This window comes from Notamacropus eugenii, chromosome 4, assembly GCF_028372415.1.
Source record: "Notamacropus eugenii isolate mMacEug1 chromosome 4, mMacEug1.pri_v2, whole genome shotgun sequence".
In the NCBI taxonomy this organism is placed as follows: Eukaryota; Metazoa; Chordata; class Mammalia; order Diprotodontia; family Macropodidae; genus Notamacropus; species Notamacropus eugenii.
Window position 1 is genome coordinate 119,136,059 of NC_092875.1, and position 27,583 is coordinate 119,163,641.

At 42.7% G+C, this 27,583-nt stretch overlaps 1 protein-coding gene across 5 annotated transcripts in view; it reads right to left on the reverse strand.

Annotated features, from left to right (window-relative positions):
* Window positions 1–24,610, reverse strand: part of LOC140500517 (uncharacterized) — a 30,091-nt gene extending 5,481 nt beyond the window's left edge. The window contains exons 1-8 of one of the 5 annotated variants that reach the window (XM_072603097.1): window positions 24,125–24,610; window positions 17,261–17,631; window positions 15,670–15,732; window positions 14,546–14,602; window positions 13,729–13,815; window positions 11,920–11,988; window positions 4,492–4,566; window positions 3,995–4,395 (exon numbers count right to left, since the gene is read on the reverse strand). In XM_072603097.1, coding sequence (XP_072459198.1) covers window positions 4,115–4,395; window positions 4,492–4,566; window positions 11,920–11,988; window positions 13,729–13,815; window positions 14,546–14,602; window positions 15,670–15,732; window positions 17,261–17,631; window positions 24,125–24,153 — 1,032 coding nt within the window. In that variant the 5' untranslated portion in view covers window positions 24,154–24,610 and the 3' untranslated portion in view covers window positions 3,995–4,114. Of the gene's footprint in view, window positions 1–3,994; window positions 4,396–4,491; window positions 4,567–11,919; window positions 11,989–13,728; window positions 13,816–14,545; window positions 14,603–15,669; window positions 15,733–17,260; window positions 17,632–22,377; window positions 22,909–24,124 lie in introns of those variants that run through there. The other 4 variants (XM_072603099.1, XM_072603098.1, XM_072603100.1 and 1 more) reach the window with 4 other exon arrangements.
* Window positions 24,611–27,583: the final 2,973 nt, after the last annotated feature.

Consider the following 27,583-nt stretch of genomic DNA (forward strand, 5'->3'; position numbering starts at 1 on the left):
CTATCTATCTATCTATCTATCTATCTATCTATCTATCTATCTATCTATCTATCTTCCCCTCCTCTCCTTGAGCAGTATAGAAAACAAGGAAATTTGTTGAAACATTTATATGGAAAGAGTAGGTGAGCAAGGGATCTCTTCCAGAACAAAGGAAATTTCTCAGTTTCTCTAGTAACTGCTACAGCAGTAAGCACTTTCTGACCCAGGCAATGGAATTATATTTGACACCTGCCCAATCAGGTAATGCACAACTAGAGTCATACATGACTCTTTGTATACAGGGGTCCACTGAAGCCAGTTTTAACCACCTCAGGACAGCCACTTGTTATACTTTCATTGAGCATTTACATCTCAAAATTGGCAAACACTAAATCAGTTTTTAATTTATTTTTTTTACTGGTTGTCTAGACGTAAGAAGGTTAAGGAGAAAATGTTAATAATACATGTTAAACTTAAAAAGTGTGTCATGCATATATTCCCCCCTCCCTAAGAAATTATTGTAAAACCACTGCTTGCATGCCCTGGGATACAGCAACACCCTAATTAAGTTAGTTGAAGCTTGACTCAAATTTAGCCAGTAATGCTAGAAGATTTCCCTAACTGCCAATTCACAGGGCCTCTATGGTGTTTCTACCTGCTGCTGCAAACAGGTCTTAGCCCCATTCAATTAAAGTTCTTTTGCTACCATATTGTGGTTCTTCCTGCCTTAAGGCTCCCATGATTGCAATCCAGGCCCTTTGTTTCACCAACAGTCACTTGTTTTAACTCAAGTGTAGCACTTTATAGTGGTATCTATTAAATTCCTAATAGATTCAGCACATTATTTGAGATTTTTTGGATCATGAATCTCTCATTCAGTATATTAGCTGTCCACTAGGCTTGGTGTCATCTGCGGACTTGCTGAGCATTCCTTTCTCAAAGTCACTAATAATATGACAGCAAATGTATTTGATACATTTATATGTGTGTGTATATATAATATATAGATATAGAAATATACAGTTATCCCTTCCACATCACAACTTTCCCCATAGAGGTTTCAATATATTGCATCTTGACATAAGAAATTAAATGAGAATTTTTGGGGAGTTTTGCAGAAGCCACAGACAACACATGAAGGTCACTAGATGACACAGAACCTATGACCAAATCCTTAACCCAATTTTGCAATAAGGTACTGTAAATACCCCATAAAAGAAAAAATTCAGACTTCTCTAGTATGAAAGGAGGGTTAAAAACATTTAACACAGAGTTTCCAGATTGCAGGGGTCTGTGCCCCTAACTCCAGCAATAGGGGATAACTGTATTTGAGATCTTTTTGGATAACAAATCTCTCATCCAGTATATTAACTGTCCACTAGCTTTGTGTCATCTGCAAACTTTCTGAGCAGGCCTTTCTCAAAGTCACTGATAATCACTAACAGCTAATGTATTTGACACATACACACACATGAACACACACACACACATACACATAAATATCTTCAAATGGTTCATGGGAGACAATGGGGGTTTCTTATTCTTCCATCCCTGTGCTTTGGGCAGAAATATATTTTTTGTTCAAGCGTTCTATCCTCATGTTTACCATTGATGTGAGAGAGTGAATCCAAAAAATTCCTGAAGAGATTTGTTTCTTAGCTGGAGGAGGCTATGAGTCTTGGTTATCATCATTCAGTTTGTTGAGCATACCCCTGCTGCTTGAGCTCCAGGTTAGCATTTGTAGGAAACCAGGCTGTTGTATGGTTTGTGATTTGTGATAACCCATTTTATGGTTTATGTGGCCAGAGACCAGAATAAGCATAAGGAATGGATGAATCCTAGAACTTTAGAAACCTTTGAGGTCCAGCTCTTTGATCTAGTTCTTCCCTGAAACATGAATCCCCTCTAAAAATCCCTAAGTGGTCCTACCATCCCTGCTTAATAATCCCTGTAGAGATGAGGAACTCACTACCTCCTGAGACAGTAGATTCTGTAGGAGGTGATAGGATGTAGTATGTGGTATAGGCCATGAAGCCAGAGGACCTAGACTTGACTCTGTTACATTCCGTCTATATAATGCTACACAAGGCTTTTCTAACCTCTTGGTGCCTGGTTTCTCATCTGTAAAATGAGGGGGTCAGAATAGTTGATCTCTAAGGTTCCTTCCACCTCTATGATCCTATGAGTGCATGAATATCCCTATCCCCACAAATGGATACTTTTATCTTTCCATCTCCTAGGATTAAATTCTTGCTAGTTCTGACCTTATTCTTTGCCCACACATCACAGCCATCCTTTGTACTCAAACATCACAAATAACATTAATCCTGCTGAGTATTTTTCCATGATGTCTCTCAAATCCACCCATTCCCATCTTTTCTGCACATTCACCCCAGTCCAGAACTCTGTAATAGCAAGTCTCCTACTTTTCCTGCCCTTCTTACCACACAATTCCCTCCTGACTCCTCTGTTTGCCATCCAGCTCCGTCACTGTGTCAATGCTCACATCTTGCTAAAGCCTAATCCTGGACACTTCCACCATCCACCTCCTTCACTTGTGCTGCTGAACAGAACTGGAGAAGTCATACAATCACAGTGCCTGGGGCTCCTATAAATGTTTTACCTCATCTCCACTGGTTTCTCATTATAGTCCTTTTACTCCTCCACAAATGGTTTTCCATTCTTCTCTCTACTCTTCTTTCTTTAAGACACACACAGCATTCCCTTTGCTCGCCCTCTGAGCAGAGGATTTTGTCTCAAACTTAACTGAGAAAACAGAGACTGGTCAGTGTAAACTCCCTCTTTCCCTTTCTTTACATCTCCAATGTCCTGCATATCATTTGTCCTCTCCTCCTTCACTATAGTCTCCTCATTAAGGTCAACCCCTTTCCATGGACCCTTGACAATAATAGTATTAATACTGATGATAATAGCTAACACTCACATAGCACCTACTATATGTTAAACGCTTTACAATTAATATCTCCTTTGATCCTCACAGTGACCCTGGGAGGGAGGTGCTATCTCTCCATTTTACAGATGAAGAGACTACGGCATAATCTGGCTCCTTCCAGCCTTTCTGGTCTTCTTACATTTGCTCTCCACCACACGCCACCATCCAGAAACACCGGCCTTCCTGTGATTCTTCACCCAGGATACGCTACCTCCATAAGCCATGGGCTTTTACTGACCATCTCCCAAGCCAGGAACGTTCTCCCTCCTTGTCTCCACCTCTGGGCTTCCTTCAGGTCTCAGATAAATTTCCCCATTCTTCAAGAGGTCTTTCTGGACGTCCCTCTGCCTGCTAGCACTTTCCCTCTGAGATTACCGCCCACTTCCACTGTCTGTGTCCTGTGTTCTCCCCACCATCAGAATGGCAGCTCCTTGAGGGGCACCTCAAGACCATGTTCTGCCTTTTTTGAAACTGTGCCTGGCACTTCTGTAAAAGGGTATGACAATGCCTATGCTTTGAGGATTAAATGAGGTATCATATGAAAAGTGCTTGGTAATAATAATAGCTAAGGTTTATACAGGGCTTTAAGGTTTGTGTAGGTAAGTAGGTAGCTCAGTGCACAGAGTGCTGGGCCAGGAGTTAGGAAGATACATCTTCCTGAGTTCAAATCCTAGCTGTGTGACCCTGGGCAAGTCACTTAAGCCTGTTTGCCTCAGTTTCCTCAACTATAAAATGAGCTGGAGAAGGAAATGGCAAACCACTTTTAGTATCTCTGCCAAGAAAACCCCACATGGGGTTATGAGGAGACAGACACAACTGAAATGACTAAACAACAACTTAAGGTTTGTATAGGCCTCACAACAACCTTGGGAGGAAGGTACGATTATTATTCCCATTTTATAGTTGAGGAAACTGAGGCAGACAGAAGTTAAGTGACTTACCCAGGGTCACACACCTAGCAAGTGACCGATTCCAGGTCGAGTGTTCTCTCCATCATGCTACCTTACAGCCAAATAGGATGTCAACATTTATTACTCTATGAAAGAGGCAGAGGCTGAGGGATAGGATCCAAATCTTTATCTCAAGTCTTCCAAGCACAGGGAACAGGTGAAATTTGCCTCAGTAGAATGCATTCCAAGAAACCAAGGTAGCTTGAGCTGCATTTCAGAGGAACACTGAAGCCTAGTTGGGGTGGGGACCATCAAGAGGCTCAAAGCCCGGGGAATAAGGCTGTGGAACTGGAGATCCTGAGAGGACAATGCTAGGACTGATCATTTCAGGGACAGAGGGTCCAGTGGGGAGAGGGACTTCTGCCTGGTCGGTCATTAGCAGGCAGAGCTGGTACATGTTGTGATTTAGGAGTCGAATGCCTGGGATCAGTTGCTCTTGCTGGTACTGGAGAGCTTTGGCAATGTATATGTTGACCACAGACATCTCCTGCTGGATTCGGGAAAGGTTTCTCACTGCAGGAGGAGAAGGAAGATATCCATCATCAATGTTCTAGACAGAGGGAGTCTCCAAAAAGAAAAAGAAAACCACCACTGCCACTGTTTACTTACATTCCTCTAGCATGGCCTCCCCAATCTGTTGGTATGTGGGGTCACAGGGGACCTCAGGCTTCTCTTGCTGAGGGGCTAAGACAAAACACAGACAGTGGGATAATAGGCTTGAAGTGAGAAAAGAGTTCCTACTACACTAGTCAACTACCCCTTCCCCACTAAGCCCTGATCAAGGACCTAGTCTTCCCATCTTGGGCCTTGACCACTTGTAGTCAGGGTGAAGGAAAGGGACAAAAGGGAAGAGAGAGAGCGAGCATCCGGGACCTTCTAGGACATGGTGGATAAAAAGAAACAAACCAGAGCATCCTCCTTTCAGGATATCTCTTCCATCTCATGGACTGGGGTGCCATCTTTTTACATGAAGCATGCATGAGCTCAGCCACTCACTGAAGCTATGATCTCATCAATTTGTAAGTACCCTCTCAGAGGACAGAGATCACAACCAGGTATGCCTGCTTCTTTCTGGGTGATTCTTATCCAGGTCCTCCTATGAGTTAGCCACAACATGCTGGAGGCCTCCCTTGCTTCTCCTTATTTTGTGAGGATTCCATTGGAGCACTGGGCCTATCCTCCTGTCATCCTTCCATCTCACCCCATGACCAGCCCACTGTCCTTTCTCCATCGTCCATTTATCTGATGACGTTCTTAACTCTTGCTCTTCATTGAAGTTCCTCATTCACTAGATGTGGAAGACTGCTCACTCACACCCACCATATGCTTTTCCATTGACTACTGGTATTTTGTTACCCACGAAACAAAGTGTGTATGTGTATGTATGTATGTGTGTGTGTGTGTGTGTGTGTGTGTGTGTGTGTGTGTGTGTGTGTGTGTGTGTGTGTGTGAGAGAGAGAGAGAGAGAGAGAGAGAGAGAGAGAGAAAGAGAGAAATAGGTGGGGAGATGGGGTTTAGAGAATGAATCTTTTCTTTTTGCCAGAATAGTGCATGTGTCCTTGGACAATTAAGTCACTTCTCTCTGAGTCTAAATTCTATCAGTTAAATGAAGATGATCCCTCCTCCCTACCTATTTAAAAGCGATGACATAAAGGTAATGGAAAAAAATCAATGAGTGCTTGGTAGGAAAGGCACTACATTCACCAAAGGATTAGGATAACAATTTAAACATAGATCCTAGGGTTTGGAGCATCTGGGTAGAGCACTGGACTTCCGAGTCAGAAACACCTCAGTTCAAATCCTGAGTCAGCTGGTTATTAGCTGGGTGGCCCAGGGCAGAGCACTTAACCTTTCTCATTTTCAGTTTCCTATTTGTAAAATAGGGATAATAATGTCACCTACCTGACAGGATTGCTGTGAAATCAAATTAGATTAGAAAGCACTTTGCAAACCTTAAAGAGATACATGTCCTAGCTATAGAGACTAGGTAGTGTAGCAGTCAGAATGATAGGCCCCTTGGCAAGGTGCCTAACCTCGCTCTCAAACTCAATATACTCTTTTATAAAATGGGGATAACAACAGACCTCAGGGCTGTGAGAATTAAATGAGATTATCTATGTAATGTATTCTGCACACTTCAAAGTGCTAGCTTTACACACATATGATATATATTAATTTAAATATACTTATCTATACATGCATACAAATATTTATGTATATATTTATGTAATGTTAATATTATTTGTTTTTATTTATATAAATATTTATGATTTTAATATATTTATTGAAATATTTATATAAATATATTTACGAATCCTAGCTGTTTATACTTAGAGCTAGAGAGAACCTGGGAGTAGATGAAGACACTGTGACCCACAAAGGTTACCCAGAGACTGAGTAGTGAAGTAAGGCTCAAGTTAATGAAGGAAAAGATATAGAACGGTATAATTTCCCATAGAATGTCAGAGCCACACTGGGTTCAACACAGACAGGCCCTGGTGAGCTCAAGTGATCTCACTGGTGGCTCATTCCCTGTAGGAGTCATTAAATCCAATAACTACAAACCCAGTGTTTGTGGACTTAACCAGACAATCAGTTGGGTAATCGCTATGACATACAGGGGAAAAGGCACTTGACTAGGGCTCAGGATGCCTTGGTTCCAGGTCCAGTTCTTGTCACTTTCCCCCCGAGGTAAGTCATTCCCTGAGTCTCAGTTTCCTCTGCTATAAGTAGGATAACAATCCCATCCAGAATGCTCTTCCTCTCAAGGTGGCTGGAAGGAAAGTACTCTGTTAATCTTAAAGTGTAAATCAATGTGAGTTACTGTGAAGGGGGGGTGCTGGTAAATGTTTAACAATCAGCTCTGGAGTGGAGTGGGGGGTTGGGGGGGAAAGCTTAAGTTTAATCTTCATTATTACCATTTTCCACATTAATTTCTTGTCTAGATAATCAACTAAACAATAAAGCCCTGACTTGTAGCATTTGCTGATTCTGTGGTGTAAATATGCACATGCTGAAAATTTAACAAGTAGCTCTTACAAAGCTGGTGCCGGAAAATCCCTGGTACTACTGTTATGAATAATTTACCCATTTGGCAAGTGGAGAACCATGTCAAAGTCTGGCTCTCGAGAGAATGTGATCAGCTGCTAGATGGTGCAGTGGTTCATCACAGAGACCTGAGATCCTGCTGCAGATACTACCTAGTTGTGTGACTCTGGGCAAGTCACTTAATGTTTTTGTTTCAATTTTCTCACCAGTAAAATGGAAATAATGATAATAATAGGGTCAGCCTCAGAAGGTTGTTTTGAGGACCGAATGAGAAAAGCGATGGAAAGAGCTTCGCAGACCTTGAAGTGCTATAAAAAGGTCAGCTAGTATTATGATCACGTATAATCATTGGACTGTGAACTCCTTGGAAGCAGGGCCTGATTTTTGCCTTTTCTTTTTATCTTCAGCATGTAGTATGCATTTAGTAAATGCTTGTTGGTTAATCAAAACCTGTGGAATCTCCATCACTGATACCTTTTAGAAAAAAAGAAATCAGTTGTTGATGGAAAAATGCAGACATTCACCTGCCCAAAGGCAGTAGGCGGGAACCAGGTCATTTCTTATGACCCTTCTACTCTAGAATTTGGTCCTTTCTGGCTCTTTGACTCTGTAGAGGACCCTTAAAAACAAAAAGCATTTTTCTTTGAAAGCCTTTTACCCATATCATGTAATTCTTAATGAGAGCCAGGGAACAGGTAACATTTCTCGATTATCTACTGATGAGGAAATAAGACACAGCCAAGGCCACAGTATGAGTTGAGAATCTAGAACTTCAGATCCAAGATTGAGAGGTGATGGAGATTTAAAAAGGCAACAACCATTTCCTGTTACTTTAATCCATAGAACTCACCTGGATGACATCAGATGTTTCCAAGAAATGCTAGAAACCATCATACAGTTTTATACATCACATGCTTGCCTAGTAGAGGAAGTCTGCTTTCTCAGTACTATGGTTTCTTAGTACAGGAGATGCTGTGCTTTTATAGAAAACAGAATTCTTTCAAGCACAAAAAATGGCTGATTGTTAGCAGCTACAATTATTCTTCAATAGTTGGAGATTTTAAATTTTGATTCTTTCTCCCCCTAGACATTTCAAACAGTTGAATTTTGCGCATCCCCTTTCAAAGTGTCAAATCAAGACAAGCCAAAATGACTTGTGAACGAGTACCTAACAACTGGCAACAAGTCACATCTCATTCATTTTACAGATGAGAGGTCTACTTGCCTTTTATTACACAGGTAGTATGTAACAGGGCTGAGATTTGAACCTGGGTCCTTTGAACTCCATTCAAGTCATGCTGCCTCCTAAGCTTACCCCACCCTGGGCCAGTATCAAGTCTTCCTCAGATGTCTTGTCAGACTATGGTGGTGATCCTGGGTATTCAAGCACTGCACCAGTTGAACTTAAGCCCTGAGGGACCTCACTAGGCTAGAATGGCTTAAGAGTATAAGTCTCAGTTACACATTTTTTGTGTAGTACCAGATACACAGTAGGCACTTAATAAATGTTTATCAACTAAATGACTGATGGCTGTCTGAAAACTAGCCTACTGAAGTCTGAGGTAGCTCATCAACAAAAGACTGGCTGCCCAGTGATGACTTTTTCTGTCCATTTATTAAGGTGAGTGCAGGTAGCCACATGCCTAGGTGAGGAAGATACTCTTACTGATAACTATTAGTTCTTTCAAAGGCTGAAGAATACAGTTGAGCAGTGCCATGTTGCCTTTCAATGGAACAAACCCAAACCGAGATCAGATAATTCAGACCTCAGCAAACAGGAACTCAAAGACGGCCTTAAAAATGCTGTTGCAGGAGCAGTAACACCTCTTCCCACCCAAGGACTGCATTGACAAGCATGCCATGTGAGGGTTAGATGAAGTCACTGGATGTTTGGCGTGGAGAAGGGAAGGCTTGGGGTAGTGAGGCAAGGAGCATGAGAGCTGTCTTAAGGTATTAGAAAAGCTGTCACATGGAAAGAGGATTAGATCTGTTCTGCTTGGCCCCAGAGGGCAGAGCTAAAAAAGAGGCAGGTTCAGGCTCAATCAGAGTGGTCCCAAAGGGGATGGGCCAGTCCAACAAACATTCATTTGTTTGTCGTGAGCACTGGAGATTCAGAGGAAGGTCAAATGGTTCCTGCCCTCAGAGTCCTCCCAGTCTGCTGAAGGTAACAACATGTGAGCAACTATGAACAAATAAGCTATCTACAGGACACATTGGGGATAATCAACAGAGTGAAGGCACTAGCCAATAAAGGGGACCACTAAAGGCTTTCTACAGAAGAAGGGATTTTAGCTGGGACTTGAATGTAGTCAGGACACAGAGACAAAGAGCAAGAGCATTGCAGGAATGGGGGACAGCCAGGGAAGATGCCCAGAGCTGGGAGATGAAGGATGTTCAAGACCAGCAAGGAAAAGAGTATAAGTAACCTCAGAGGATGTAAGGGGAAAGTAAGGTGTGAGAAGAGTGAAAGGGCGGTTATGGGGAGAATCAATCATCCACACTGGAAGTCTTTAAAGAGAGGCTGGATGACCACTTGGGCATGCTGTAGTGGGGTGCTGTTGTTCAGTCATTCCAGTCATGTCCAACTCTTTGTGACCCTGCTTTGGGGTTTTCTTGGCAAGGATACTGGAGCACAGTTTGCCATTTCCTTCTCCAGCTTATTTTACAGATGAGCAAGTGACTTGCTCAGGGTCACACAGCTAGTAAATGTCTGAGGCCAGATTTGAATTCAGGAAGATGAGTTTTCCTGACTCTAGGCACTATGGTGCTGCCTAGTTGCCCTTAGGGAAGACTAGATAGCTCTGTCATGCCCTTCCAACACCGAGATTAAATGATTCTTGTGAAAATAAAAACTGCCAGGTCAGCAGCTGATCTGAATTTTTGGGCTTCTTAGCAGTGAGTGCATGGATGAGGTTTGGCTGGTTATTAAGTACATGGATAGACTTGTACCTTTCAACTGCCTCCCTGATAGCTATTTCCTGTTGAGTTTTACATATTTTTCTTCCCTCTTTTGACATATGTCTTTGTGGCAGGCTCTGGTTATGAGAAATATCGAATGAGAATTTTGCGAACAACTCAGACATGTGAGTCATCAAGGCCACAAACAGCACGGTACAGACAAGATGTTTTGTTGGTGTTCAGGTGTGTGTGATGTGGGAGTCAGGGAACAGATGGGGAGGAGGAGGCTGCTAAGATGTGCACAAATCAGAGGTGTCAGATGTAATTAGGTGAGCAAGCAGCTGCATTGAGAATGAAAGCAGGAGTTCAGAGTGAGAGCTGAGTGAGCATGGATGAGGCACCTGCTACAGTGCTGAGGTTTGGGCCTCCACCTCCAACCTCCACTACTGTCCTGTTGGTCTGTTGGCCTTGGGCAAAGGAAGACCAAGAGCAGGAGGGAGAAGAGCATCAGGGCAGCCAGTAGGAGAAGATTAATTATGCACCTTCCCCTATGATCTCATCCCTCTCAGCTGTTCTTCCACCATCAGACACTGCCAGACACTGCTCTGATGACTGATGACTTCTGAGATGACCCCAAATGAGGAGGGAGAACCTGAAAGGAGCTTTGAGAATTCCATTCTCAGAATGTGCTTCCCCTTCTAGCTTCCTCTGAATTCAATCCAGACTATTCTCTGCTTCACCCTTAGAAGATATGGACCCTTGTGCCACTAAGCACGGGGGGTGGGGGGGGTGGGAGGAGGGAAGGATTGGGATTATTACTACTTAGTATTTCAACAATTGCAGAAGAATTCAGTAATCACAGGCATATAGGATTCATAATTTGAAGGGACTGGTTTTCTACATTTTACAGATGAGGAATCTGTAAAGGTTGGAGAGGTGATCTACCCTGCCCATGACTGTACGTAAGAAGGGACAGTCCTTTAGGGTCACTATTATCTACCTTCACCAAGAAAATGCAGCAAGCTGGTGTTGTTTTTCCAGTTGTAGTAGAGTTGAGATCCAGGGAGGTTAAGTAATTGCATCCACTTTGCACAGCAAAGCAAAGAATAGATAACACAGCATAGGCAGATAGCAACAGGTCAATAGATTCTTAGGAACATAAGGAAGTAAGGGGTCACTGAGTAGAATCTGCTGATTTTGGAGATAAAAAAACTGAGGTCCAGGATAGTGAAATAACTTGCCCAAATTCACACAGGGAGCCAGCAGGACATGTCGACAAGTAGATCAGCTGCTTTGACTCAGAGCCACATTCTGATCAAAAGAGTCCAACATTTTTCATCACAAAATGTCACAAAGCTGGGTTTTGTTTTCCATTACTTCGCAAGACTGGTGCACACAAAATGAAATCTGTTGACAGCAGCTGCTTGTGATGCTCAGAAACTGGTAATTATCTGTACGATAGAGGCTGTGTTCGCTCTCACTGAGGCGAAGTGTGACCGGCAGCCATGTCAATCAAACCATGTGAGGTGCTGACAGTCAGTGTTTACCCAGGAGCAGATGTGCCCTGACAAAGGAATGAGAGGAGGGCTGGGGGTCTGAGTGGTTCCTGAGGGAGGAGACAATGTTCTTTCCTCTGATAAGTGGGATTTGGTCAGAGAGGGATAGATATGATCAGGAAGATCCTTGAATTAAAAAAAAAAAGATTTATCTTGTAGGTGCTTCAATTGATTTTGAATTGATGGCATAATAGTCCAAACAAGAATAATAAATAATGAAAGGAATGGAAAATAGTTTCCTAAGAGGGAGGTAAAGTTGAGGGACAATGGTTAATATGAAAAAAGCTTATAGGAAGTTCAACTTGTAGAGTGTTGACCCTTCATCCTCCTCAAACCTCTCCCCCATTTCCAACTTCTCTTTTTTACCACACGTTAATCTGTTCTTTAAAGGATACATCACAGACGCTATTTTTTAAAAATGCCACATTATTTCAATGTACTTAAGAACTTGATATAATATACTAGTTCCATGGAAACATATGGCCATTAATTACAAAATTCACCCTTCCCATTATTTCCCCATCCCTCTGCTTACCTACTTCCTCCAGTGTCTGTATTTCTAAAGCTGTCTGATTTACTGCACATCCATCCACTCCTTTGGTCGCTTATTTTGAAAATAGTGTTAGATGATGATGTTAGAAAATGTTTAAAAATGAATTAGATAGCAGAAAATAACACAATATGTTCTTAAATGAGACTTTCAACTACCCCCTTGACAAGTCAGCATTCATCCTCAGTGTAATTGTGGTCCCAAAGCTCTTTTATGTCTACTCTCAGATGCCCACCATGGTCCACTTGGTCATTTGACTCCTGGGAGAGAAAAATAGTCATTCCTGGTAGGGAGAACCTCTTCTAGGATTCTGGAAGATGGGGTCATTAGCAAGGTTGTAGCATTGTGTAGTGAGAAGGCTCTGGGTTGGGAGTCAGGAGACAAGGGTTCTGGGCCTGGCTCTGACATTAACTGATTGGATGTCCTTAGAAGATGTTGGGTTTCTCGATTAAAGTTAGTGCCTTGGGGAAGGAAATCAATCAACTTCAGGCACATGCCAAAAAGTAGAGTGGGAAATTCAGAAACTGTTACAGAATCTCAGAGTTGGAAGGGACTTCAGAAGTTTCCTACATCCAACTTAAACCTGAGCAGGGATCCCTTCTTGACAAATGGTCTTCTAGCCTCCCCTTCAATGCCTCTAACAAGGGGAAAATCCACTTTTTCCTGAGGGAACCCACTGCACTTTCTGTCAGCTCTGTTCAAAAGGTTAATCTATCTTTTGGAAACCTCCACCCTTTGCTTCTGGTTCTGCCCCATAGAGACAAGTGGAACTCTTGACTATGGTGTTTTCTGAGACAATAAGCTTTTGGAAAATCATCAATTCCCCCCAACTGGAGATCTTCAAGTAATGGCTGGGTGACCACTGCTAAGGTTCGTTCTGCCTCAGAGATTCTGCGATTCTGCCTCAGTTTCTGCTCTAATATTCACAAATCTTAGAAACAGGGATAATCAACCAGTGCTAAATGTGCTTGGGGGTGGGGGAAACCTTATTTTCCAATGCAGGCTCTTTCCCCAAGTTGCTGATGGGGAAGATGAAGCCCAAAGTAGTCTAGAATATTCCATGTCAAGTCACATGGGGCCTATAATATCCTCAAGTGCAATGCTAACCAGATGTAGTTCCTATCTGGTTTTAATGTGTTACCATACTAATAAAAAAAGGAAATATATAAACATGTGGCTCTCTTAAGTTAATATGTAATCTCTAGGGACCCTTATGTATAGTTTGGTTACCTCCATTTCTATTTGAGTTTGATACCACTGTTCTAAAGCACCCCCCCCCCCCCCCATCTAAGAGAATTCAGAACTGGCAAGCCAGGGGACACTGTTGCACTTGGTGTGAGGAAGATCTGAGTTCAAATCCTGCCTCAGACACAGCCCTGAGACCCTGAACAAGTCAACTTAACTTCTGTTTGTCTCAGTTTCCTCGACTATGAAATGGGGATAATGACAGCATCTACCTCCCAGGGGTTATTGTGAGGATGAAATTAGAATATGTATGTGTATATGTGTCTGTGTGTGTGTGTGTATGTATATATATGCATATATACATATACATGTAGATGTATCTATTTGCAAAGCCACATATGTGTGTATACACATACATATACGACTTTGCAAATCTTAAAGCACTATATAAACGCTATTATCATGCATTATTAATTGGGCTATGACCCTTGGGTATCCACCAAACCCCCAGAAAGTAAGAGAGGCTCACTGACAAGTGACAAGACCCAGCATGGCATGGCCGTGATACTGTGCCTCAGTACGACTTCAGTCCTTGGATTCTGGACTTACCATGACTTATTGCACTGTCTTTGGATTGATGCTCCCCACTGGAAGTCCCTGCCTGTGGAGGCTGTGACTGTGTTCCAGGTAATACTTCTTGGGTTTGGAGGAAAGAATGGATTATTTCAATCATCTATCACCAATTATCTCTGATGAGTAAAAGGCAACAGGAAACCTCTATGTGCAAAAAAAAAAAGCCCACTTTATTCTATAAAAAAAGTGAGGAAGGCAGTTTTCCCACTTGGACTCAAAGCCTCTCTTTTCAGTTTCTTTCAGGGAATAAGGAATGAAGGTTTTTTAAGAAAAACTCTAGCCATATATACACAGGCAAATTGACATAGACAATTAAGGCATTTAACTGAATTACTCAGGCCAAAGAAAAACCTACTAAAGACCAAAAAGTAAGAATTTTTGTCTCAGTTCCTTTTCTGAACTCAATTTGACAAACATGTTAAATGCTTACCAGGCACTAGGAATACAATGACAAAAATGAAAGAATCACAGTCCATCAGGAATTCACATCAGGAGGAGGAGAAGTGAGTAGATAAATATAAAAGGATGAGAGAGCACCATCTGGACAGTTAATGACTCAACTTTCCATTTCACCTCTGTAGACGCTGCTCTAGTCAGAAAACTTCCCAGCCACCAAAGTCTGCAAGATAATTCTCCCATGAAGCTGTGATGCACCCTTCCCCTTAGCACAGCCTCCACCCCCAAGTATAAATCTATTGGTCAGACCTCCCTGAGTTTCTGTGTCTTGGGTGAGGGAGTGGGTGGCTAAGAGGGCTGACTCAGTTCAGACAGAGATTCCTGTGGAAAATGTTACCTGACTTGTCTGGGTCAGGATCGTCAGGATGCTTCCCAGAGTGCGGAGCAGGTATTTCTGAAAGTTAGAAAGGAAGGTGATAGCATCATTTAGTCAGTGCCCATAGGTGTTGAGCCATTAGAACCTGTGCAAATAGGACTTGGACAAGGCTCGTGCATGCAGCTTATTATGCTCATTGCCTGAGATCTGTCTGTTGGTTAAACACAAACAAATAGAGGCACTGAAATTTTTAGTGTATGTAAGATCAAAGGGCTTCTTATTCCTCTAGAGTAAAACATTTACTCTTTTGTTTAGCTTTTAAAGTCCTATACAATCTGGCCTCAAGCTATCTTTGCAGAGTCCTTGGACATTATCCTCATCTCCACCCCTACCCTCCACACTATGATCCATCTAAACTGGTCTTCTCTAGGTTCTTCACTCAAGACATTTCATTTTCCATCTCCAAACCTTTGTAATGGCTTTCTCTCATGCCTGGAATGCACTCCTATCTTATATCTACCACAGAGACCCTCTAGGTACCACAGGCACCACCCACTTTCTGCATGAAGCCTTTACTAAAGGTCCCCTAACTGCTGGTGTCTTCCCTTTCAAATTACTTTGCATTTACTTTGCATAGATTTATATTTATTAAGTTTATATTTACTTAATATTTTCTATACTTTTAATATGTTTAAATTAACTTTATAATATTTATATACATACACATAGATATATATTTACATACATATATACATATATGTGTGTATACACACACACACACACACACACACACACACATATATATATTTGTATCCCCTATTAGTCAGTGAGCTTATATGTGTCTCCCTTATGAGGCCATGAGCTTACATAGTCTCCTCTAGTAGACTGTAAGCTCCTTGACAAGGACTATTCCTAGAGCTTGGCACACATATACAAAAAATACTTGTTGATTGATTTCTGGTAATTCTCTGGCCCTCAATCCAACCGTCCTAAAATTAATTATAAACTTTAAATAAAGGTGCATGTTTTTTCCAAAGCCTAGTTCAGTTAAATTAAATGAGTGGTCATTAAGTACCCACTATGTCCCAGGCCCTGGGGATACAAGGATATGTCCTTAGGAGCTTCTGACTCCCCCTGTTTCTTACCCTCTTTCTTGTTCTGCTTCTGGAGTTCCAGGGTTCTCTTTGCTCTGGTAGGTTGCTTTGACCCTGTTGAGGAACAGAAAGAAATAGTTTATTTCATCCAAAACAGCTAATACAGAACAACAAATAAGAAAGGAAAATTAATGGTATCTGTTTTGTGCAGAGTAGATGCTTCCCCAGTGCTTACTAAACTGTTGGAGACAGTCCTGAAAAAGAACCATGGCCTCTATCTATACAGGTTCCACCATAAGGGACTCAATTCTATGGGTGTGAATTGATTCATCAACTAAGGAGGATACCCCTTCTCCTACTTCCTAGGGGTGTCTACTGAGAGACAGTGAATAGGAAAATTGATGCAAGTTCCTTGAGAGTTGGGATTGAATTTGCATCCCCAGTACCTAACACAGTTCCTGACACATAGTAGGCACTTAACGAATACTGTCTGACTGAACAAGCAACTTATTAAGTGCCTGCTGTGTGCCAGACCATGTGCATGGAACTGGGGATCCAGATAATGAAATATAATCCTTACTATCAATGTAAAATGGGGATAATAATGGTGCCCACATCACAAGTTTGTTGGGAAGATCAAATGAGATAGTAAAGAATGTCGGGCACATAGTAGGTGCTTCATAAAAATGTTTTTTTTCCTTCCTTCCTTCCTTCCTTCTTATTTTTTCTTGTCTACTTTTTAGAGGCATTTAGATGGCACAATGGACAGAGCACCAGGCCTTGAGTTAGGAACATCTGAGTTCAAATCCATTAGCTATGTGACCTTGGACAAGTCAGTTAATTTCTGTTTGCTTCAGTTTCTTCATCTGTAAAATGGGGGGATAATAACATCACTTACCTCCTCTGGTTATAAGGATCAAATGAGATAATGATCATAGAGCCATTAGCACAGTGCCTGGCCCATAGTAAATGCTATGTAAATGTTGTTCAGTTGTTCATGTCTAATTCTTCAAGATTCCATGTGAGGTTTTCTTGGAGTGGTTTGCGGTTTCCTTTTTAGCTTGTTTTACAGATAATGAGACTGAGGCAAACATAGTTAAGTGACTTGCCCAGGGTCACACAGCTAGTAAGTGTCTGAGAGCAGATTTGAACTCAGAAAAATGAGCCTTCCTGACTCCAGGCCCAGTAGTCTTTTGATTTGTGTATGTTACTTACCATTATTATTATTATTACTGTTTTTAGGAGCATCCAGGTTACAGTGGATAGAGTGATGCACCTGGCCTCAAGAAGACCTGAGTTCAAATCTGACCTCAGTTCCTAGCTGTGACCTCGGCAAGTAACTTAAAAAAAAAATTCTCTGCCTCAGTTTGCTCATCTGTAAAATGGGAATAACAGCACCTCCCTCTCAGGGTTGTGGTGAGGATCAAATGAGATAACTGTGAAGTGCTTAGCACAGTGCCTAGCACATAGTAAGTAGTATCCAGATGCTGGGTATTATTATTATAATCAATAAATATGTTATATCAATGATCCTAAAGCTCTCTGAAAAGTATGAGGGGGCCACCTCTTGAAAAGATAGCAAAAAGGCTATTCAGAATCAACTGCAGATGAATTCATGCTCATGGCAAGCTTCCTGACTCACGTTTTGAGGGCCCAGCCTTTGGTGAGCACCTGGCCGCCATCTTCCACAGGGTACTCATTTTCTCATAGAAGTGTGGCAGAGGGTCTGAATGGACTCCTGTGGTCAGGTAACGAGTTTGTTCAAAGCGGAACTGGGTCTTGAGGTGCTTCCACTTGGTGCGGCACTGCTCGGCCGTGTAGCCCACCTGGCTCTCGGCCAGAGTCTCAGTGATCTCTCTCCAAAGCTTGTTCTTTCTCTGACTGGTTCCTGAAATGATCTGGTGGGCTTTGCCTGTCTTGAAGATGGCTTCTAGCAGCAGGTTGATCTCATGTCGGCCCCAGCTTGCTCTCCAAGAGTTTTTATGGGATTTCTTTAAAACATTTTGGGTCATCCTAAGGAAACACAAAAGGAAACTTTACAACAGGGGTTCCCAGCCCCAGGAGGTGGCTTGGCAAGAAAGTACAGAGGATATTCGATTCTTTCTTCCTTTTTCTCTCTTTTTTTTTAACATCTACTTTCAAAAACTGTAAGTTCTAAATTCTCTTCCTCCCTCCAGACCTTCCCCGACCCAATGAGAAAGTAAGCAGTATGATATCAATTATACATGTGAAATCATGCAAAACTTACCGGGAATATTTACCACATTACCCTATCAGTTAGCGAAACGATTTTGTTTCTTATGGACATATTCAGGTAAGCTCTAAAATTTATTTCCTTACTTCCACACAGTGCCCTGGCACATAGTCAGTGATTAATAAATGCTCAGGGAAGTAAAAAGTGCACCATGGAGAACAAAAAAAATTTACAAGGAAGCTACGAAGAGATGGACAGTTCTGAACACAATGTGTAGCATTTATTATACAGGCTTTCTTGAAATGGATATTCATTGAGGTATATTTTGAATCTTCTTGTAAGTTCTGCTGTGCACATGGTAATGCTCTTTTTCTTATTTTGTATTTGTTTATAATATGTTTCTTTTTCTCTTATTGTGCATTTAAATTTAAAATAAATTAACAAAATTTTTAAAAATGCTTGGAGACTTGGCTTGTCTAAAGAGAGGAGCACAGGAAAATTTAGGGATTTAAAAGATTGGGAACCCTTGCTTTACAAGGTTTAAGGTCCTTTGAACATGATGTCTGTTGTATAAACAGCTTTGCAGCTGGGAAGAGAGCATGCTGACATACCTAGATTTAAAGCTGAAAGGGACCTTAGAATCCATCCACCTCATTTTATAGACAAGGACACTGAGACCTTGAGGTCTCAATTTCACACTAAGTGATCTGCCCAACTTCAAACAAATGGTAAGTGGTGGATCTCATCTTTGAGCCCTGGTCCTGACTCCCAATCCAACATTCTTTTCACGGTACCACTGAGAAACAAGTGACTTTTCCTTTCAAAGCTCTCCACCATTGTCTTCAATGAACAGGTCAATAAATAGATACATACATAAAGAGAGAGACAGAGAGAGAGAGAGAGAGAGAGAGAGAGAGAGAGAGAGACAGAGAGACAGAGAGAGAGAGAGAGAGAGGGAAAGACAGAGACAGAGACAGAGACAGACAGAGAGACAGAGACAGAGAGAGAGACAGAGAGAGGGCCATTAGGTGGCTCAGCAGAGTGTTAGACCTGGCTTCAGGAAGACCTGAGTTCAAACACAACCTCAGAAACTTACTAGCTGTATGACCCTGGGCATCACTTAACCTCTGCCTATCTCAATTTCCTCATCTGTAAAATGGGAATGATAATAAATAGTACCTACTTCTCAGGATTGTGGTGATGGTCAAATGAGATATTTATAATGTGCTTTGCAAACCTTAAAGTGCTATATAAATGCTAGCTTTAGCTATTTTTAGAAGTAATTTTATGACTTCTTAGCATTTATATCCAGAGAGCCAAGAAAGAGAAATATTAGACTGAAATATACTCTTAGAGAGTTGTTAGGGAGATTGAGAGATTAAATGACTTATGTAGAGTTATATGGACAGTATGTATCAGAAGTCGGGGTGCTGAGATGTTAAATAACTTATCCAGGGTCACTTGGCTAGCAAGTGTCGGGGGGGGGGTGAGAGGAGGGAAACAAGCATTTATTAATCACCTACTGTGTGCCAGCCACCATGCTGAGTCCTTTACAGTTATCTCATTTGTTCCTCACAATACCCCTGAGAAGGAGCCACTATCATTATCCTCATTTTACAATAGAGGAAACTGAGGCAGACAGATTTAAGGGGCTTTCTTTGAGCACAGGGACAGACTTTTGCCTGTATTCCCAGTGCTTAGCACAGTGCCTGGAACATAGCAGATCCTTAATAAATGTTTATTGGTTGACTTACCCAGGGTCACCAGCTAGGCAGTATCTGAGGCTGAATTTGAACTTGGGTCTTCCTGACTCCTGGCCCAGTGCTTTGTGTCCTATGGTATCACAGAGCTTTGAGAGAGTGAAGGGTGGTGGACGGCATGGGTTACGAGCTTGGATGACAGGGGCAATGGTACTGCCAGTGACAAGTAATAGGGAAATTCAGAAGAGGAGTTTGGGGTGGGAGGGAGAAGGGAGTGATAATTTAATAACCGTCTGCTAGAGTTGAAATTAAATTAAATGGAACTGAACTAGAGTTACTATTATTAGCATCCCCTGAAGAAATATTTAACTGGAACAGAGAATGGTATTATTAGTGAAAATAAGGTTTGGGGATTGTCTTAGTATTTTACCAAAAATACCTATTACCAGAAAAAAATTCAAGCGCTGACTGTCCCTTCCTATTTGTATTGATCAATCAGAACATTCTCCACCAAACTACACTATTTGGGGAGGGGAAGGTAAAGAGAAATAGAAGCTTCTTTTGCCCCCCAAAACAATAATAATAAAAGTTTTCATTCTATTAGTACAAACTGGTAGAACCCATAGAAAGTTGTCTACATTTATATGGCAATATTGGGTTAATACATCCATCTAAGGGAAGGAGGAAATTGGAGTCTGCATTTGTTGATACCATACAGCCATTCTGTGTATATAAAACAACTAGAAAGAAATTCAAAGGTAAAGTTGTTTTCTGCCTGTAATATCCAATATTCATTTCAAGACATTTGAAAAGGATTAAGAAAACAGATTAAATTAAGGGGGAACAAGTCTGGCCTATGATGTGAGCTTCACAGAACAGCAGCTTAAGAAATTACAGAGAATCTGATCTAGCCCTCCCACTCCAAATGCCAGATCAGGAAACTCAGGTTGGTGAAGTGAGGTAGCGACCAAGGTCCTGGGCTGACGTGCTGGCTCTGTCACTTACTAGGTGGTGCAGTGGACAGAGGCCAGGCCTGGCGTCAGGAGGACCTGAGTTCAAATTCAGTCTCTGACTCTTTGTGACCCCATTTGGGGGTCTTCTTGGCAAAGATACTGGAGTGGTTTGTCATTTCCTTCTCCAGCTCACTTTGCGGATGAGGAAACAGGCAAATAGGACTAAATGACTTGCCCAGGATCACACAGCTAGTAAGTGTCTGAGGCCACATTTGAACTCAGTAGGATGAGTCTTCCTGACTCCAGGCCTAGCACGCTAGCACTGTAAAATGAGGGAGTTGGCTAAACGAATGCAGGTCCCTTACAGTTCTAAATTCACAACCTTTAGACAAAAGAGTTCTTGGGTTGGAGGGTCTAGTTCAAATATAGTAAATACAAATATTTACTATCACTAACTTTACAAATCATGTCACTTCTTTCCATGTTTCATCCTGGAGGGAAAGGACCTACATCAGCGGTTCTTAACCTTGTTAGTGTCTCACACCATTCCGGCAATCTGTGGATCACCTCTCGGAATATTTGTTGCCTCTGCTGATAAAGGAAGGAAATACTAAACTTCAGTTAGAAGTTAATCAAAGTAAAGATGTAATTTTTTTTTTCATCCAAGTTCACAGATTCCCTGAAATTTATCTGTGGGCCTTTAGTTTAAGAACTCCAATCCTGTATAATCTCTTCAGTTTCTTTTGTGGTTTATCTGTTTTTCCTAAGGTCACATGGCTAATTAGTGACACATATAGGACCAGAACTCTGACCCCTAAATTGAAAGTACTATTATTATAGTTGCTGATGAATCCTTTCGGTGGCAAGTTCCCCTAATCTATTTTGAATATAATTTGATTTGCAAAAATCTATTTTAGATCAGCTTTTTAGGAAAAAACCCATTGATTACAGACTTCTTTTTTCTTTTTTTTAAAGACTGAAGTTTTAAGGCCTTCTAATTAGGCAATGGATTGTATGGGAGTAACTCCCGCCAAGAGAATTGCAGTTTCTTGCTGTCTAAAGTAGTGTTGATGATAATGATTGGGTGAGAAATTAATGGTGTGAGTTGTAAAGGCAACATATAAGTGTTAGGCTCCATAGGGATGGAATTCGAGGAAAATGTGCCTGGGAAGCTACGTGGGGCTCTGAGTTTTTCAGTTAGAAGGAAAAAGAGGTTATGTATTGAGGAGGAAGGAATGTCGTTGGAGGCCAATCAGAAAGAAGAACTCAGGGAAATTGCAACGATGCCAGGGAAGGGGTTTGACTCCAAATTCCCAAATAAAACAAGGCCCTCTTGAGGGTGGGGGAAAGGGCAGTAGAGTTCACTAGAAAATACTGGATGTGGTCTCAGGGCCTGGATAGGAAAGTCAGCTCTGTCTAGCCTCTCTAAATAATCTGTGATCCAATTCATTCATTCCTTCATTCATTAAATACTAAACAGTAATTGTTTCTCTTTTATGCAGGAACCCTGAAGGTCTTCTCCTTCCAGTGTGATTTTTTTTTTTTTTTGATTAAAAGGGCCATCCCTTGAGCAACTACCTAAAAAAGCCTATTCATTGAATGGATGTATCTCACTCAAAGTGAGAATGCTACATAACACCTTAGCCTGAAAGGGCCAGGGTCTCCCATTGCATCCTGGGCCATCTCCAGTTGTCCTGATAAATATCAGGCCACTGGACCCAGATGGCTCAGGAGAAGAAGGTGAGGATGATGACCTTGCACAGCCCTCCCTCCCTCAAATCCAAGTCAACTGCAAGTCATGTCATCATCTCAATGTCATGGTCCTCTTCAAGAACCAAGGACAAACACAACACCATTCATTCACTCACCATTCTAGGTTCTCACAGATACAAATACAAGAAACCATCCCTACCTTCAAGAAACTTACATTCTTTTACATAAAAGCTGATATAAAATGCAGTCAATTCTCAATTTTCATGGGGGCAATGTTCTTAAGAAATGGAACAAAAGTCACATAAACGTTGATACATCGAACCTATGGGAAATACGGGGTTAGGTTCCTTGGACTCCCCCAAAACTGTCCTCTTTGCTTGAGAGTGCTAAAAAACACGCTTTTCTGCATACAATTCTTTATAACAAAGTATTATTTCTAATAATCTTCACTTTTCCTAACCCAGTAACCATGAAATAAACTGATCAATCGCTGCACACAAAATGAGATGGGTAGTATGACAACCATTTTCCTCACTACTCCTAACTCCTCAGAACCCTGTCACCTTTTGGGCCGATATCTCACAAGATTCCCTCTTCATGACGCATGGAATCTACAGCCCCACGAGCGCTTCCATCACTGTTGTGTGCGGGTATAATGAACGGCTGATCCCTCCACGCCACAGTCGGGGCCCACGGCGGCTGCCCCGAAGCCCCTGGGCACGCGGGGCTCGCCACGCTTCGGGGCACGCTCGCGGCACCACGACAAAAACACGCCGCGAGTGCACTCCTAAAACCACCCGCATGCCTGCGGTCCCAAAGCTCAACGCCGCAGATACCGAGGCCGACCGCGCGTCCAAGGCACACCGCGGTGATCCGTAAAAACACTAAATGAAGACCCCCGGAACGGCGTTTGTGAAGTGCCTGTGAAGAAGGATGTTCTCCTTTAAGACCTGGGTTCAAGTCCAGCCTCGGACCCCTGACGGCTGTGTGGCCCTGGGCGCCTGCCTCAGTTTCCTCATCTGTAAAACGAACCGCCCAGTGTCTTTGCCAAGAGAACCCCCGATGGGGACGGACGAGAGGATCCCAGGGTCCGAGAAAGACGGCGTTCAGCGGTCATGTCGTCCGGACCCCTCAATTCACGGAGGAGGAAACTGAGGCACCGAGGGCGCTCTCAGCGGGGCTCGCTCTGGGTCAGCCTCTTAACTGCACAAACTCGAATCCCACAGAACTTCTTACCTGCCCCACACGGGTGCTAGACGCACATACGTGCAAGGAAATTAATTACGTAAGTGCTTCCGGCTAGACTGTCACAGGATGCAATACTGGGTCAGCAGAATTTCAACGCAGGAAAATTCCCCACAAATCTACGATCAATTATTTAATTTGGGATGCATCATTAAATTTTTTTTTGAAATAATGCAAATTTTAAAAAAAGTTAAAGGGTTAAAGAAAGTAGATTTCGAGGGAGTGATTTTTTTAAAGGGGGCGGCCGGGCGGTGAAATTTTGACCCTGGAACCCTGGTTTTAAAGGAACAGAGAGCTAAAAGGGAAAGCACTCCAGTCTTGGGATTCCGAAGGGTTGGGTTCGAATCCTGCCCTTGCCGCTCACTATCTAGGCACCCCCGGGAAAGGCCCCCCTCCTCAGGGCCTGTCCGGTTCTCCACCCCGCAGCCGCTGTGTGACCTCGGCAAACCCCGCGCCCTCTCTGGGAGCCTCCGCACCCGCTTCCACCACGCGGACCCTCAGCTCTCCGAAGCCATTTCCCGCGCTAAATCTTGGGGCCACTGGACAGGTGAGCCCAGAGGGCTGGCCACGCCCCTCTCCCCAGATGAGGCCTCCCGCGGAAGCCGGAGGATGCTGGGATTTAAGAGCCCCCGGCGGCGGTGCTGCCGGCCCCCTCCCAAGCCTTTGCACGTCCACCCCCCCGGGAGGTACCCCGGACTCACGGATCTCCCTGAGGGCTGCTCCCCTCCATGGTGTCTTCCTCAAAATGAGCAGCCCTTCTCCAAGGTCACGCCTCCTGAGCTTGCGGCGCCGCCCTTGACCGCTAGGGGGAGGCAGCGCGGCTCACACGATCGGACGTCCCTGATTGGCTGCTTGGCAGCAGTCCCGCCCCCTCTCCCCCAGCCCCTGCAGCACCGAAAGGATGCTCAGCCGCGTGTAGCCGGCCCATAGGACGGGAGGCCTAGTCCGAGGCCGGCGGTGCCGCTCCCTCCTTTTGGGAGAGGGACCGAGGCCCACGAAGTCACCCGACAGAGGGCGCTTCAGGGCCTGCCAAGCGCTTTACCCTGGGACCCGGGTGCCTTGTGTACCCCCATTTTACAGAGCAGGCGACTGAGGCCAACGGAAGGGAAGGGAGCCCGGGGTCACGGGAGTGTCAGAGCCTGCATTCGAACTGAGGAACTCCTGACTCTGGGCCCAGAGCTCTGTGTATCTACTGCGCCACCTAGCCGCCCGGATGTGTAAGTACATGTGCATATTATACGCACCATCGCTGTGTGGTAGGTGTGTGTGTATGTATATGTGTGTGCATGTATGTGAGGGCACGTATGCGTATGTGCATGTATGTGAGGGCACGTGTGCATATGTGCATGCATGTGCGCGCATGTGCATATGCACGTGTGTATCTGTGCGTGTGTGTGCGTGCGTGTGTATATGTGTGTGCATATGTGTGTATGGATATATATCTTTTTATAAATGTACACACATATAAACATATTATATATACACATCACATATTCCTACACATATATTATGTGTATCAATATACATGTGCATGTATGTGTATATACATACACACATGTATAAATACATCTGTATGTTGTGTGTATATGCAGCAGTATCTCTGTGTAGTCACATGCATATACACACATGCATGTAAACACACATGTGTATAATATACACCGTATAGCCATGTAGTTACATATTTAATAGACATATCTCTTCTATATCCAAAGTTGTTTACATATTTCCATCATTGGAATGTGAAGTAGGTGCTATTATTATCCCTTTTTACAGATGAGGAAACTGAGGTAAACAGGGTGAAATGACTTTACTAGGGTCACACAGCTATTACGCTATTAAGATTTGAATTCAGGAAGATGAGTTTTTCTGACTCCACGTCCAGCATGCTATCTGTTACATCGCCTAGCCAGATGTCCATAGGGATCCCTGAAGGCTACATATTGACAGTTTTAAAATGTAATGTTATCTATGCTTTGTTGTATTTCTATCTATTTTGTTAAATACTTCTGAATTACATTTTAATCTGGTTCACCAGCACTCCCAAGTGATACTCTGCTAGACACTGTGGTCTAGAATGGGATTAAACAAGCTATTTGTTTTTGTTGAGTCATTCTCAGTTGTACCTGACTCTTTGTGACCCTATTTGAGATTTTCTTGGCAGAGAAAATGGAATGGTTTGCCATTTCCTTTTCCAGTTCATTGTACAAATGAGGAAACTGAAGCAAACAGGGTTAAGTGACTTGCCCAGGGTCACACAAGTAGTAAATGTTTGAGGCTAAATTTGAACTCAGGTCTTCCTGGTCAGGCCTGGTGCTCTATCCGCTGAGCCACCTAGATACCGAACACACATTTGTATTGTTACGCAGGTATGTTTCTGTGAGGATCTGGGTTCACTGTACTCTATTTTTATGGCCAGAAGTCGTACAACTATAAGTGGATAGTACCCCAAAACCTTTGAGATATCATGAGAACACTAGGCACTAGGAACTGGGATCATAGGATTTGGAACCAACAGGGCCATTAGAAATCAATATTCCACCTTCCTCATTTTACAGATAAGGAAACTGAGGTCTTGTTAAGAGGATTCAAATCCCACAGGAGAAAGTTGAAATTCCCTTCTAGGTTTGCGATTATAGCCAATATTACAAACATCCCTAATTCATCAGTTGAAGTGCCTTTTCCAGGGACACACATTGCAATTCCTATTTGCCTCAGTTGATGGCATTTGTGAGTTCCTGTAGCTAAAAACCTTTATTTGTTGTACTCCACCTCTGGTGATGAATCTCTTTAACCTTTTGTTCTCAGGGTCATCGATCTACAGACAGAAGTAATCTCTGAAGTCCTACTCTCTTATTTTACAGAAAAGGAAACTATGTTTAAGGACTTGCTCAGGATCACCCATGTAGTAAGAAGCACCAGAGGAGTTTTAAAACCAGCATTTTTTCCTGAGCACTATGCTAGCTTAGCTCAGTTGGTCTTCAGAGGACACATAGAGAGGCAGCTTCTGACACTGGCTGCTACGTGACCTTGGGCAAATCACTTCACTTCTCAATCTCAGTTTCCTCACCTCTAAAATGGGGAAATGGGGATAATAATATATGTAACACAACTCACAGGGTTGTGAGGCTTAGATTAGACAATACATGTAGTGAGATTTACAAACCTTCTCAAGTTGGTGTGAGAATTTGAATGTCTCCTTCTCCCTTCCTCCCTTACCCAAAGAGACAACACAACAGTAAGGCTAGGAGTCACTCTTTCCCCTACTTTCTACTTCCTCCCTTTTCCAGCAGAGGGTGTCCTTCCTTTGAAGAATAAATGCTTTGCTGTCCTGCACAGAACTTCAGGAGCAATGAGAGGAGGATGGAAACAGGAAACAGGATAAAATAAAGAAAAATTCTGCAACAATGAGAATTGCAACAATAAGAGAAAAGGGCTGCCACAGGAGGTAGTGGGCTTCCCCCACTGAAGGTCTTCAAACACAGGCTGGATGACCACTCATAAAGTGTGAGGGAGTCAGGAAATTTTTTGAAGAGGGATATGGGTGTGGACTCATTGAAGTCAGAGGATGTGGGTTCAGATCCTGCCTCAGGTGCTTATTTATTGCCCCTGTGACCTTGAGGAAATCACTAAACCTCCTTGGGACCTCTGTTTCTGAGGGGTTTGGACTAGGTGGCCTCTGAGGTCCCTTCCAATCTCAATCAATGGATCCTCTGAGGTCCCTTCCAATCTCAAACAATAGATGCTCTGAGATCCCTTTCAATCTCAATCAATGTGTCCTTTGAGGTTCCTTCCAATATCAGTGGATTGATCCTCTGAGATCCTTTCCAATCTCTATCAATGGATTCTCTGAGATCCCATCCAATCTCAATCAATGGATCCTCTGGGATCCCTTTCAATGTCAATGGATTGATCCTCTGAGGTTCCTTCCACCTCTGACATTCTATGAGTCGTTGACTCAATCACTCCAACGCTAGACTCCCAAAGGAAGAACAATTTTATTCTTGGAACTCAGTGAGCATTCAGGAGTTCCATGTTCTCAGTTTTAGGCAAAAGCTGACCAGTTCTTCTAGAGGACTGATATTACCCCTGATATTATGATTCATTTATCGTTGACCAATTATTTATTATTGACTGATTATTATATTATTGTTATGGTATGG